This window comes from Coregonus clupeaformis, chromosome 14 (genome assembly GCF_020615455.1).
Source record: "Coregonus clupeaformis isolate EN_2021a chromosome 14, ASM2061545v1, whole genome shotgun sequence".
In the NCBI taxonomy this organism is placed as follows: domain Eukaryota; kingdom Metazoa; phylum Chordata; class Actinopteri; order Salmoniformes; family Salmonidae; genus Coregonus; species Coregonus clupeaformis.
The window spans coordinates 31308930-31324314 of record NC_059205.1 but is presented as its reverse complement, the minus strand read 5'-3'; the positions used below and the strand labels follow the sequence as shown (position 1 = coordinate 31324314).

General features: G+C 44.9%; 1 protein-coding gene across 10 annotated transcripts in view; it reads right to left on the bottom strand.

Moving 5' to 3' along the window:
- Window positions 1–15385, bottom strand: part of LOC121581016 (adhesion G protein-coupled receptor L2) — a 109669-nt gene that overhangs the window by 15103 nt on the left and 79181 nt on the right. For all 10 annotated transcript variants that reach the window (XM_041896313.2, XM_041896311.1, XM_041896308.1 and 7 more), the window contains 6 exons: window positions 6768–6890; window positions 6409–6617; window positions 5424–5597; window positions 3490–3699; window positions 3072–3292; window positions 1603–1669 (listed from right to left, as the gene is read on the bottom strand). In XM_041896313.2, the coding sequence (XP_041752247.1) occupies window positions 1603–1669; window positions 3072–3292; window positions 3490–3699; window positions 5424–5597; window positions 6409–6617; window positions 6768–6890 (1004 nt within the window). The remainder of the gene's footprint in view (window positions 1–1602; window positions 1670–3071; window positions 3293–3489; window positions 3700–5423; window positions 5598–6408; window positions 6618–6767; window positions 6891–15385) is intronic.

Below are 15385 nucleotides of genomic sequence, written 5' to 3'. Positions count from 1 at the left end.
TTTGGCTCAGTCACTACCACATTAAAACCTCACCAAAAACAACTATTCAGTAAATATTCAGTAAATATTATATATATTTTTTAATACTTCTATAAAAGAAAACATATCTTGCATTTTAAGTTATTAAAATCTTCTCCACCATAATCTGCCCCCCAGCCTATTTATTCAGAAACCTGACCAATCTTTATGAAAGAAAATAAATGACAAAAACTGCCTGGGTTTGCGAGAACACAAAGCAATACTGATCAAGTAGAGATACTGTCCCAAGATTATTAAATACAATATATTTGTGGGCTGAATTTTATGAATGCTGTTCAGTATATGATCTCATTCTAAAATATGAATACACCAGACCAGTAGAGCCGTAGCTATGTACATCCCTTTAAAAGAATAAACCAATAACGTGGGGAGAAAGACAGAAAGAGGGCAGAGCTGGAGAGAGGGAGAGGAGAAAAGACGAATAAGGGGTTTTAGATCAGAGATTAGAGTGATGTGGAGTTTTGTCTCCTAGCCACTAGGGCCGATTTAGGTCTGCATGAGTTGAGTGGTTGGAGATGCATTGAACACAGCCGCCAGTGTCGACACAGATCTGATGAGACAGGCAGGCAGGTAGACAGGCATAGAGGCAGGCACCGAACTGTACATGTCCTTGATTCCCCCCGCACCCCACTCTCTATGGACCCTCTCATCTCCTCAAAACACACCAACGAAACCAGAATGCCCTTTTTCTTGGGTATCTATGCACAGTATGTGCTGTATAAACACAGTGTGTACACATTTACACGCGTGTCTTCTGTGTGAATAATACAAATGTATGTGCATGTGTGTGTGTGGTGTGTGCGTCTCTCAGGGGGACTTAGGATATGCAACAAAAAAACATTTCTAAATCACACATACGTATAATACACACTTGTACATTTGTGAAATAGGACAAATATAAGTACCCACCAAATTATAATAATAATAATTATTATTATGTATGAGTGTGTGTGTGTGGGTGTGTGTGTGTGTGTACTACATGCAGCCTGCATGAAATATTAAGAGGTGAAGACGGAGATGTCTGTGCAATGGGATTGGCTGGAGATACGTCATGATCCTCGGCAGGGCCAGGGGGTTGTGGGTAATGGCTGTCTGGCCCACCCACTCATTACTTCCATGTTCATCCGTCTCTCCCCATCTCCCTCAACCCCCTCTTTGTCTAACTGAGCAAATGACCTTCATGCCTGAGATTGTCTCTTATCCTCCTCCTCCTCAGACGACTGAGTGTGTGAAAGGGAGGAATGCTTCCACAATGCGCAAATCTTTCCACCAAAAAAACAGCTAAGCTGTTGACTGCTGCTCACTTGACTAGACTGATTTCATAGGATTTTACAACTGAATGACTGCTGATGTCCTCAGGTCAGCTATAATGGACCACTTTCCTTTCATGCAAATTGATCAGCGAAAGCAAGAGCTAAGTGACCAGACGAGGACAAAATAACAGAAAAATACATGTATTTTTTCCCTCTTCACAGAGGCACAGACATAGGCACACACAAGCATACTGTATGTATTATACACACATACCTGATTTACATTCCAGCACAGAATAATGTGGCTTACCATGATAATGAAGGTGACAGGTCCTATGAAGCTCCAAATGAAGTGGTTATCCACCCTCAGCCAGCAGCTGCAATGGAACATGTCATGTGATCAGGTGATAGGCATCCCTCAAGAGCAAATGAGCTATTCTGGCTCTCCCACTGTGACTGTAAAATCTCTGCAATTATATTCTAAGAACACAGCAGCAGTTGTTACATCGTTCCCTACTGATCACTAACCAGCCTGGCTTCTAGACTAGATAGATGACATGATTATATAGCTTCTACAGCAATAGAATAGTGATTTATTTACCTTCTTGACCAAAGTAGAGAGAGAACCTGACCTTGAACACATTCTGGCTGCGAGCCATACAACAGCACTGGTATTGGATTCACGACTTTAGAGGGTACCAATGTCTACAATTGAGAGAGCAGTCTGGCTATACTTTAGACTAAACAGTCAAAACGTGGTCACAAATAGTTCCAACAATATTTGTTGTGCTGAAGCTACTGTATGTATTATCAGAGAATATGTTCATTCAAATTCAGGGACCGTTGCACTACAGCCACAAAATGTTAAAACACCCAATTTAAAGGAAGGCTTATGACAAATCATAAGGCTTGTTTCTTGGATAAAGGCCACTGAAGAATAAAAAAGTTTGAAGACGTAAAGCTCAGAGAAAATACCAGACCAGCAAAACCAGCCAGCCAGAGAATTCATTAATGTAGTGGTTTTGCTCACAGCTTTTCTCTTTCCTCTCTGACAGGGTATACATTTGCCAGGAGGCAGAGGGAGAGGGAGACTAGGGTCTGTGATGTAGCTCTCATTAGCACTGTGGGGAAGAAAGGGAGTCTTGATATGGAGTTGGCTGTTCTGGGAGACCTGATGCTCTCTGCACCAAGAAAGGAAGATAGATACTGTTGAATGCTCCCGCAGTTTTACTGTGCAACGTTTCCATCCCAAGGTATTTTTCTGACGTAACTTTTCGTACCCTGCACCTGAAGGTTACTGGATGTGCGTAAACTAGGGCTGTCAGAGTAAATCAGTTAACTCAAGATAACTTTTTGTAATTTTAGTGCACAATTATTTATTTTATTAATCGTGTTGTCTGAAAGCATTAAAAATACACTGAAAACATCCAAAATACATAATTTATACAGCTAAACACAACAATGCGATGTCAAAACAAGTTGACATTGAGATTAAAGAAAGTGTGCTTTATCAATTTACTTGATTTTGCTTACCATTACATTGGACAAAATCAAGACGTCAATATTCTTGTAATGCTTTTGTATAAAAAAAATCTTAAATTACAGCGTAATTCGAGCAAATTCAGAATTTACGATTAATCGCAGCAAATCCTGCGATTAACTCAATAAAATGTTTTTAGCGTTTGACAGACCTAGCGTAAACATATTATAAACTACTGCATTCTGAGTCAAGCAAGATCACAAAGGCCCTGTCTAAAGATGAGCTCTAGTGTTACTTACGCCTTCTGTGTCCCGTAGCTGCGGTAGTCGATGGCGACAGAGATTCCCACCACCACGGCGGGAAAGAGGTATCCGGAGACGTAATAGTACTTCCTGCGGGAGAACTCGCTTTCAAACACCTCAACCAGCATGAGGTAGAGCTGTACGCCCTCCAGGCACATCCAGGCAAACGCCGCCAGAAAGAAGAAATGAAGAACGCCCGCGATGATGGAGCACACCAGCTGGGAGGGGGACACATTTAAAGGTTACACATACAGAGGTAAAGGGACAGTGGCATTGAAACTGTATTGAAACACAGGGGAAGTCAATGGAAGAGTAGGAATAGAAAACTGGAACATATTCCATGGGAACAAAATAATTGTGCATCTAAGCCCACTCTGATCCGTGTGTATACTCGAGGGGGGCCCATACTCCTTACCTTGGGTTCAGTCATGTTGATGCCCACGAGGAAAACGAGCTCGGCGATAAAAAGGTTGAGGCAGAGGTTCTTGTGGATGGTGTTGCGGTCGCTCTGCAGGCCCCTGAAGAAGCAGAAGGTGAACAGGCTGATGGCCAGACACACCAGAGACACAGCGATGCCCATCCGCGTTATCACCGTCAGCAGCAGCTCATGGACGCTCCCCTCCACCTGGTGGACAGGACAGAGAGACACAGAGGGGGTTAGAACCAAGAACCTGCCGAATCTAGGACCTAACATGACATAAACACAGGGGGTTAGACCCAAACAGCTTTTTTGTTGTGATCACCTTATTATTTTATTCAAATGGTCAGGGAATAAAATGAGTAGGAAGACAGAGACAACAGTATCTAGTACAGTACAACCGACAACTTCCTGGCTCAGGCCACTTTGTACAAATGCCGTTCCCAACATTATCAGTATGCGTTATATAATCTTAAGTAAACCCAATAACCTGGAGCTGATATGACATAAGCAGAGATTTATACAGAGATTTAACTCAACATCAGTGAACCAATGAGAAACACACAGCAATACAGCAGGGAGGATTTACACCCAATAACCTGTCGGAAAACATAAAACATGACAGACTTCATGTCCCCATCAATGAACCTTGACATAATATGATGTCCTGACTCACTAAGGGATTTCACTCAACATCTACTGTAGGAAACAGATGACATGTCTTTAGATCCTTGTACATGTGCCGGGCCAATGTAAAGTCATTAGTAAGCTGTCACAAAGCTCTGTATCACCAAGGCGCGACATGTTATAACATATAGTGTGGGATCACTGGGTGAAGGGCTGATTATAGTGTGTGTCACAACCCAGGAAAATGAACACATTACAATATGGACATGTAGGCTATAAGACCATATGCAAAAACAGAAGCCTTCACCATACAGAATATCACTCAGGGATAGTGGTCTGAACATGAGGTAATCCGTTCCGTGAGATGACACATTTTATTAAGGGAAGGCCAGGAGGAGTTGTAGTTGAGGTGAGTAGTAGGGTTGGTGTGACTGAGGGATGGCTTAAACCTCTGGTTTCTCCTCGTGGTGAAGAGTTTTAAGGTTTGGGGTTTGCGAGGGGAAGACGTGGGAAGACTTCATGAGTCGGGACATGTTATTATATACACCACAAACTTATGTTCCACGTTTATTACTGGTAGATGCTCACAGCACATTATATTTATCATGTAATTGGATTGTAATTGCATTTTGCTTGCGAATGGATCTCACCCACTTCATGTCATCAAGTGGAAATGGAAAATGAAGAAGCGCGACACCGGGCTGCCGTGTACATTTCCCCGTGTAGGATATGCGTGTGCGTGAAGGTTATTAGTCACGGAACATAAGTAAAATGTAATTTATTTCCAATAATGGTAGAGCTAACTTTTACTATCTTGTACCTGCAATCTCTTGATGTTTTACTCCCGGCAAAGTAAGTGACAGCCTCCTTCCGTTTCTCTCCACATACATTAACTAACAGCATTCCTCTCCTCAACCCCCATCCCCTCAACCCTCCAACCCACCACCTCAAATCTAATCAGCCTCGGAGTTGTCAGTCTTACTCTAGCCATATTTACCTACATAAAGTACATACAATGAGGGGGGATGGGGGCAGTCAGTACGAGTGTCCGCAACATTGTTACAATTCCACAGAGGACAAGAATTGGGGAAAATCTACCATATTTCTTAAACATATCCAATCATCTCCAATCTACACAAGTGTCTAGAGGGTTAGGGGCTAGCTAGGGGTTGATTTGGGATTCAGAGTTTAAATGAGAACCACCCACTCACCATGTTCCCTAGACGGGAACATACATACATATTACATACTTCCAGTAGAGTCCAACCACACAACATGAGAAAAACCCACTGAAGGCCACTCACCACATTTCCTCGATGGGCCATGAGGATGGCGAAGTTGGTCAGGTGACTACAGGAACAGGTGGTGTGGCTCTTGTTGGTGTCCAGGAGCTTACAGCCCTGAGTGGACCAGTAGCCCATCATACTCCTCTCAGAGTAGTTCCAGAAGGAGCAGTTGGGGTTGTAGAAGTGCTCCTTCTACAAAGCAGAAAAGTAACAAAATAACAAAAACATGAACATTGTTTAAAACAACTAGCTAAGAGTTAGGGTTGTAGTAGTTCTCAATAAGCAAAAAAAACAAGGAAACCTCAAATACCACAAACAACAACATTATAAGCATTGTTTAAAACAACTAACACATTACTTTAGAGTACATATGCTTCCTACCTATATATACTGTATGTATATGTCATTTTCCATCAAGGGTCAATAACAGCAGGCAGACAAGCCTGCCATGGCAAATTTACATTTACATTTAAGTCATTTAGCAGACGCTCTTATCCAGAGCGACTTACAGTTAGTGCATACATTTTCATACTGGCCCCCCGTGGGAAATGAACCCACAACCCTGGCGTTGCAAGCGCCATGCTCTGCCAACTGAGCTACAGGGGACTACAGTAACAACAAGCTAAGTACTGGAAAACACAAGAAAGCACTCAAGTTAGCCTGCTTCGGCCTATGGATGGATCCAACTTGTCTGTCGTGTCAAGTGCAATTATAAACATTTACAGTATATTGACATACATCATCACATGACAAACATGGTAGCTTTTCTATGTAAACTAACAGAAGTGTATAACCGTGGGAGTTCCAGATCTGACATGTACTTATATTTTACAGCCGTGGTAGCCGTGCAGCTGTATCCTATGAAATTGGCATTTATCCTCCAACTACTAAAGACCACACTGCCATGTCTCTTCCACACTATTTCCCCCTGCACTGAACCACACCGCGGCCTGACTCTAGAGTTCTTTAGCTCCCGGGTTTTCTCAGGGGAATGGGGACTCACGTCGAGGTGCTCCAGGGTGAAGATGACGGGGTCGGACACAAACACGCGGCTGGACTCCTTGGTGATGGAGGCGGCCAGGATGTGTGAGTTGACGGTCAGGTCTGAGAGGTTACGTCCTCCGCCGCCTCCTCCTCCCCGGAGCGTGGCGTTCTCTGTACTGAGGAACCGGCCCAGGTGCTTATAGAGGACAAACACCAGCTTGGCCACACCTGGGAAAAAAACACATTAGAATAAGATTTATGGTGGCATTGTGAACGTATAGAATTGCTACTCATCTCTATCCATCAGCCACACTCAGTGCAGGGCAATGCTCCTTCAGCATGATCACATTCATTCATTCATTCATTTTTTTTTTTTACCGTTTTTACTGTTGACTTTGACTGTGTTTGCAGATAGTTGAATGGAGGCTCCACCCTTGCTGGTCTGGGGGAACCTGAAGTCCTGCACCTGGCCATCAGTACTGAGCACATACACATCCAGCACTAAAAGAGGATAAGGAGAGGGGGAGGTAGAGGGGGAGGAGCAGAAGGAGACAGAGAGAGGGGGGAGGAGGAGAGGGGAAAGAGGGGAATGGTAGTGGTATACATTACTGATAGGTCACGTTTCAATAGCAACACACAGTGTTTAATAGAGCTCCGATATAAAGGTGGTGAAGGGTGAAAGAAGGGAGGAACCAGATCAAGTGTTCCAGCTAGAGAATCCAATCTCATTGTCAATATCCCATCCAGCGCTATTTACTATAGAAAATAACTGAGCTGCTCCCTGTAACCCTGGCCTACAGAGCTCCTCATGGAGAGAGAGAGAACACACCACCACACAACCTGCTGAAGCATGAATGTCAAATATTCATAAGATCAAAAATATCATTGGGCTTTTCTTCCCCCTGTGGGTTCAGATAACTCTGGCCTCGCCAGCGAGCAAATCTCTGAAAAGCCTGCTAGATTCCTGCAGCAAACCTCCTGCCCTCTCTCTCGCTCTCTCTATCCCTCTCCCTCTCCTCTGTGCCAGCTGCGGGATGGCTCTCTCTCACTCTCTTTGATGTGTGGAATTACGGAGGGGTCAGGAGGACGCACGTATCAGCACACTCCCTCCTGTCAGAACCAGCCTCAACTTCCTCACCACAGATCGCTTTTGACACACAGAGATGAGGCATTGTTCTCCCTCTGACGTTTTTCTCCTTTCCTTCGCTTCCTTCCTTCTTTCTCTCTATCCCTCTATCCTAAACGTACCCCCTTACCCCTCCCTTTTCTCTCCTCCTGCCCTTGACGTTCGCCTCAAGGTGCCATTTGTGTTTCAGCCTGAATCAGGAAACTATGTTAGTGAGGATCATTTTGGGCTTCTCTTCTCCTGCGCATCAGGCGAGCTGCAGAGAAGACTGTCCCTGAGCCTGGCTGGGGCCTCAGTCCTCACATAGCATTGTCAGAGGAGATTGGGATAGTTCTACTAGCTATATTACTACTAGTAGAAATCTGTTGTTGAGGCCCTGTGTGCTAAAAGCACATAAACAAAGTGTGTCAATTGCGCCGGAGGGGATGGCTGCCGTTTTATGGGCTCTTAACCAACCGTGCTATTTTGTTAGTTTTTTCGCATTGTTTGTAACTTATTTTGTACATAATATTGCTGCTACCGTCTCTTATGACCGAAAAGAGCTTCTGGACATCAGAACAGCGATTACTCACCTTGAACTGGACGAATAATTTTTCTTTAATGAGGGATTTGCTCCAGACACCCGACAGGGACCTCATCCCTGTCATTCGCAGTAGAAAGAAAAGGAGATATCGCGGAAGGAGATCGGGGTGCCTGGTAAGGAGCCGGCGACGAGTGCTAATCTGCCTTTGCCATCGGTACTATTGGCCAATGTATAATCATTTACATTTACATTTGAGTCATTTAGCAGACGCTCTTATCCAGAGCGACTTACAGTTAGTGAGTGCATACATAATTTTTTTATTTTTCATACTGGCCCCCCGTGGGAATCGAACCCACAACCCTGCCGTTGCAAACGCCATGCTCTACCAACTGAGCTACATCCCTGCCGGCCATTCCCTCCCCTACCCTGGACGACGCTGGGCCAATTGTGCGCCGCCCCATGGGTCTCCCGGTCGCGGCAGGCTACGACAGAGCCTGGATTCAAACCAGGATCTCTAGTGGCACAGCTAGCACTTGATAATAAAGTGGACGAACTACAAGCACGTATATCCTACCAACGGGACATAAAAAACTGTAATGTTTCACAGAGTCATAGCTGAACGACGACATGAAAAACATACAACTGGTGGGTTATACACTGTATTGGCAGGATAGAACAGCAGCCTCTGGTAAGACAAGGGGTGGCGGTCTATGTATATTTGTAAACAACAGCTGGTGCACGATATCTAAGGAAGTCTCGAGGTTTTGCTCGCCAGAGGTAGAGTATCTCATGATAAGCTGTAGACCACACTATCTACCAAGAGAGATTTCATCTATATTCTTCGTAGCTGTCTATTTACCAACATAAACCGATGCTGGCACTAAGACCGCACTTAATGAGCTGTACACAGCCATTAGCAAACAGGAAAACGCTCATCCAGAGGCGGCGCTCCTAGTGGCCCGGGACTTTAATGCAGGGAAACTTAAATCCGTTTTACCTCATTTCTACCAGCATGTTAAATGTGCAACCAGAGGGAAAAAAATATATAGACCACCTTTACTCAACACACAGAGACGCGTACAAAGCTCTCCCTCGCCCTCCATTTGGCAAATCTGACCAAAATTCTATCCTGCCGATTCCTGCTTACAAGCACAAACTAAAGCAGGAAGCACCAGTGACTGGGTCAATAAAAAAGTGTCAGATGAAGCAGATGCTAAGCTACAGGACTGTTTTGCTAGCACAGACTGGAAAATGTTCCGGGATTCTTCCGATGGCATTGAGGAGTACACCACATCAGTCACTGGCTTCATCAATAAGTGCATCGATGACATCGTCCCCACAGTGGCCGCACGTACATACCCCAACCAGAAGCCATGGATTACAGGCAACATCCGCACTGAGCTATAGGGTAGAGCTGCCGCTTTCAAGGAGCGGGACTCTAACTCAGAAGCTTATAAAAAATCCTGCTATGCCCTTCGACGAACCATCAAACAGGCAAAGCGTCAATACAGGACTAAGATCGAATCGTACTACACCGGCTCCGACACTCGTCGGATGTGGCAGGGCTTGCAAACTATTACAGACTACAAAGGGAAGCACAGCCGTGAGCTGCCCAGTGACACAAGCCTACCAGACGAGCAAAATTACTTCTATGCTCGCTTCGAGGCAAGTAACACTAAAACATGCATGACAGCATCAGCTGTTCCGGACGACTGTGTGATCACGCTCTCCGTAGCCGATGTGAGTAAGACCTTTAAACAGGTCAACATTCACAAGGCCAGACGGATTACCAGGATGTGTCCTACAAGCATGCGCTGACCAACTGGCAAGTGTCTTCACTGACATTTTCAACCTCTCCCTGTCTGAGTCTATAATACCAACATGTTTCAAGCAGACCACCATAGTCCCTTTGCCCAAGAACACTAAGGTAACCTGCCTAAATGACTACCGACCCATAGCACTTACATCTGTAGCCATGAAGTGCTTTGAAAGGCTGGTCATGGCTCACATCAACATCATTATCCCAGAAACTCTAGACCCACTCAATTTGCATGATGCCCCTACAGATCCACAGATGATGCAATCTCTATTGCGCTCCACACTGCCCTTTCACACCTATGTGAGAATGCTATTCATTGACTACAGCTCAGCGTTCAACACCATAGTGCCCTCAAAGCTCATCACTAAGCTAAGGACCCTGGGACTAAACACCTCCCTCTGCAACTGGATCCTGGACTTCCTGACGGGCCGCCCCCAGATGGTAAGGGTAGGTCTCAACACGGGGGCCCCTCAGGGGTGCATGCTCAGTCCTCTCCTGTACTCCCTGTTCACCCATGACTGCATGGTTAGGCACGACTCCAACACCATCATTAAGTTTGCCAATGACACAACAGTGGTAGGCCTGATCACCGACAATGACGAGACAGTCTATAGCAGGCGCTGTCAGAGGAAGGCCCTACAAACTGTCAAAGACTCCACCCACCCTAGTCATAGACTGTTCTCTCTGCTACCGCACAGCAAGCGGTAAGGGATCGCCTTGTCTAGGTCCAAGAGGCTTCAAACAGCTTGTACCCCAAAGCCATAAGACTCCTGAACATCTAATCAAATGGCTACCCAGACTATTTGCATTGCATTTAATAACTCTACCTACATGTACAGTGAGGGAAAAAAGTATTTGATCCCCTGCTGATTTTCTACATTTACCCACTGACAAAGAAATGATCAGTCTATAATTTTAATGGTAGGTTTATTTGAACAGTGAGAGACAGAATAACAACAATAAAATCCAGAAAAACGCATGTCAAAAATGTTATAAATTTATTTGCATTTTAATGAGGGAAATAAGTATTTTACCCCCTCTCAATCAGAAAGATTTCTGGCTCCCAGGTGTCTTTTATACAGGTAACGAGCTGAGATTAGGAGCACACTCTTAAAGGGAGTGCTCGTAAACTCAGCTTGTTACCTGTATAAAAGACACCTGTCCACAGAAGCTATCAATAATCAGATTCCAAACTCTCCACCATGGCCAAGGATGTCAGGGACAAGATTGTAGACCTACACAAGGCTGGAATGGGCTACAAGACCATCACCAAGCAGATGTGACAACAGTTGGTGCGATTATTCGCAAATGGAAGAAACACAAAAGAACTGTCAATCTCCCTCGGCCTGGGGCTCCATGCAAGATCTCACCTCATGGAGTTGCAATGATCATGAGAACGGTGAGGAACCAGCCCAGAACTACACGGGAGGATCTTGTCAATGATCTCAAGGCAGCTGGGACCATAGTCACCAAGAAAACAATTGGTAACACACTACGCCGTGAAGGACTGAAATCCTGCAGCGCCCGCAAGGTCCCCCTGCTCAAGAAAGCACATACACATATACAGGGCCGTCTGAAGTTTGCCAATGAACATCTGAATGATTCAGAGGAGAACTGGGTGAAAGTGTTGTGGTCAGATGAGACCAAAATCGAGCTCTTTGGCATCAACTCAACTCGTCGTGTTTGGAGGAGGAGGAATGCTGCCTATGACCCCAAGAACACCATCCCCACCATCAAACATGAAGGTGGAAACATTATGCTTTGGGGGTGTTTTTCTGCTAAGGGGACAGGACAACTTCACCGCATCAAAGGGACGATGGACGGGGCCATGTTCCGTCAAATCTTGGGTGAGAACCTCCTTCCCTCAGCCAGGGCATTGAAAATGGGTCGTGGATGGGTATTCCAGCATGACAATGACCCAAAACACACAGCCAAGGCAACAAAGGAGTGGCTCAAGAAGAAGCACATTAAGGTCCTGGAGTGGCCTAGCCAGTCTCCAGACCTTTTAATCCCATAGAAAATCTGTGGAGGGAGCTGAAGGTTCGAGTTGCCAAACGTCAGCCTCGAAACCTTAATGACTTGGAGAAGATCTGCAAAGAGGAGTGGAACAAAATCCCTCCTGAGATGTGTGCAAACCTGGTGGCCAACTACAAGAAACGTCTGACCTCTGTGATTGCCAACAAGGGTTTTGCCACCAAGTACTAAGTCATGTTTTGCAGAGGGGTCAAATACTTATTTCCCTCATTAAAATGCTAATCAATTTATAACATTTTTGACATGCATTTGTCTGGATTTTTGTTGTTGTTATTCTGTCTCTCACTGTTCAAATAAACCTACCATTAAAATTATAGACTGATCATGTCTTTGTCAGTGGGCAAATGTACAAAATCAGCAGGGGATCAAATATTTTTTCCCTCACTGCACATACTACCTCAATTACCTTGACTAACCGGTGCCCCCGCACATTGACTCGGTACCGGTACCCCTTGTATTCAGTCTCGCTATTGTTATTTTACTGCTACTCTTTAATTATTTGTTACTTTTATTTATTTTTAGCTATTCTTTCTTAAAACTGCATTGTTGGTTAAGGGCTTGTAAGTAAGCATTTCACTGTACAGTCGTGGTCAAAGGTTTTGAGAATGACACAAGTATTGGTCTTGACAAAGTTTGTAGCTTCAGTGTGTTTAGATATTTTTGTCAGATGTTACTATGGTATACTGAAGTATAATTACAAGCATTCCATAAGTGTCAAAGGCTTTTATTGACAATTACATTAAGTTTATGCAAAGAGTCAATATTTCCAGTGTTGACCCTTCTTTTTCAAGACCTCTGCAATCCGCCCTGGCATGCTGTCAATTAACTTCTGGGCCACATCCTGACTCATGGCAGCGCATTCTTGCATAATCAATGCTTGGAGTTTGTCAGGATTTGTGGGTTTTTGTTTGTCCACCCGCCTCTTGAGGATCGACCACAAGTTCTCAATGGGATTAAGGTCTGGGGAGTTTCCTGGCCATGGACCCAAAATGTCAATGTTTTGTTCCCAGAGCCACTTAGTTATCACTTTTGCCTTATGGCAAGGTGCTCCATTATGCTGGAAAAGGCATTGGTCGTCACCAAACTGTTCTTGGATGGTTGGGAGAAGTTGCTCTCGGAGGATGTGTTCGTACCATTCTTTATTCATGGCTGTGTTCTTAGGCAAAATTGTGAGTGAGCCCACTCCCTTGGCTGAGAAGCAACCCCACACATGAATGGTCTCAGGATGCTTTAGTGTTGGCATGACACAGGACTGATGGTAGGTTTTCCGGATGCTCCAAACAATCGGAAAGGGGATTCATCAGAGAAAATGACTTTACCCCAGTCCTCAGCAGACCAATCCCTGTACCTTTTGCAGAATATCAGTCTGTCCCTGATGTTTTTCTTGGAGAGAAGTGGCTTCTTTGCTGCCCTACTTGACACTAGGCCATCCTCCAAAAGTCTACGCCTCACTGTGCGTGCAGATGCACTCACACCTGCCTGCTGCCATTCCTGAGCAAGCTCTGCACTGGTGGTGCCCCGATCCCGCAGCTCAATCAACTTTAGGAGACGGTCCTGGCGCTTGCTGGACTTTCTTGGGCGCCCTGACGCCTTCTTCACAACAATTGAACCTCTCTCCTTGAAGTTCTTGATGATCCGATAAATGGTTGATTTAGGTGCAATCTTACTAGCAGCAATATCCTTGCCTGGAAAGCCCTTTTTGTGCAAAGCAATGATGATGGCAGGTGTTTCCTTGCAGGTGACCATGGTTAACAGGAAGAACAATGATTTCAAGCACCACCCTCCTTTTAAAGCTTCCAGTCTGTTATTCTAACTCAATCAGCATGACAGAGTGATCTCCAGCCTTGTCCTCGTCAACACTCTCACCTGTGTTAACGAGAGAATCACTGACATGATGGCAGCTGGTCCTTTTGTGGCAGGGCTGAAATGCAGTGGAAATGTTTTTTGGGGATTAAGTTCATTTTCATGGCAAAGAGGGACTTTACAATTAATTGCAATTCATCTGACCACTCTTCATGACATTCTGGAGTATATGCAAATTGCCATCATCAAAACTGAGGCAGCAGACTTTGTGAAAATTAGTATTTGTGTCATTCTCAAAACTTTTGACCACGACTGTGTATGGTCTACACCTGTTGTATTAGGCGCATGTGACAAATAACATTTTATTTGATTTAATATGATTTGTTTGCAACGATTAACTATACATGGCGTGTATAGGCAAACAATTTAATTTTGCATTAGCGGGCTGCAGTGCATCTGGTTTTTCTTATCTGCTTGTAATGACCATTTACTGACAAAGGGTTAAGGCAGGGTTAGAGGATATAGCTACCGTATAGAATATACTATATATGCAAAAGTATGTGGACACCCCTTCAAATTAGTGGATTCGGCTATTTCAGCCACACCCGTTGCTGACAGGTTTATCAAATCGAGCACACAGCCATGCAATCTCCATAGACAAACATTGGCAGTAGAATGGCCTTACTGAAGATCTCATTGACTTTCAACGTCATAGGATGCCACCTTTCCAGCAAGTCAGTTTGTAAAATTTCTGCCCTGCTAGAGCTGCCCTGGTCAACTGTAATTGCTGTTTTTGTGAAGTGGAAACGTCTAGGAGCAACAATGGCTCAGCCGCGAAGCGGTAGGCCACACAAGCTCACAGAACGGGACCGGCGAGTGCTGAAGCTTGTAGCGTGTAAAAATCATCTGTTCTCGGTTGCAACACTCACTACCAAGTTCCAAACTCCCTCTGGAAGCAACGTCAGCACAATAACTGTTTGTCGGGAGCTTAATATAATCGGTTTCTATGGCCGAGCTGCCGCACACAAGCCTAAGATCACCATGCGCAATGCCAAGCGTCGTCTGGAGTGGTGTACAGCTCGCCGCCATTGGGCTCTGGAGCAGTGGAAACGCGTTCTCTGGAGTGATTAATCACGCTTCACCATTTGACAGTCCGACGGACAAATCTGGGTTTGGTGGATGCCAGGAGAACGCTACCTGCCCCAATGCATAGTGCCAACTGTAAAGTTTGGTGGAGGAAGAATAATGGTCTGGGGCTGTTTTTCATGGTACGGCTAGGCCCCTTAGTTCCAGTGAAGGGAAATCTTAACATTACAGTATACAATGACATTCTAGATGATTCCGTGCTTCCTACTTTGTGGCAACAGTTTGGGAAAGGCCCTTTCCTGTTTCAGCATGACAATGCCCCCGTGCACAAAGCGAGGTCCATACAGAAATGGATTGTCGAGATCGGTGTGGAAGAACTTGACTGGCCTGCACAGAGCCCTGACCTCAACCCCATCGAACACCTTTGGGATTAATTGGAAATGCCGACTGCGAGCCAGGCCTAATCGCCCAACATCAGTGCCCGACCTCGCTAATGCTCTTGTGGCTGATTGGAAGCAAGTCCCCGCAGCAATGTTCCAACATCTATTGGCTGTTATAGCAGCAAAGGGGGGACCAACTCCATATTAATGTCCATGATTTTGGAA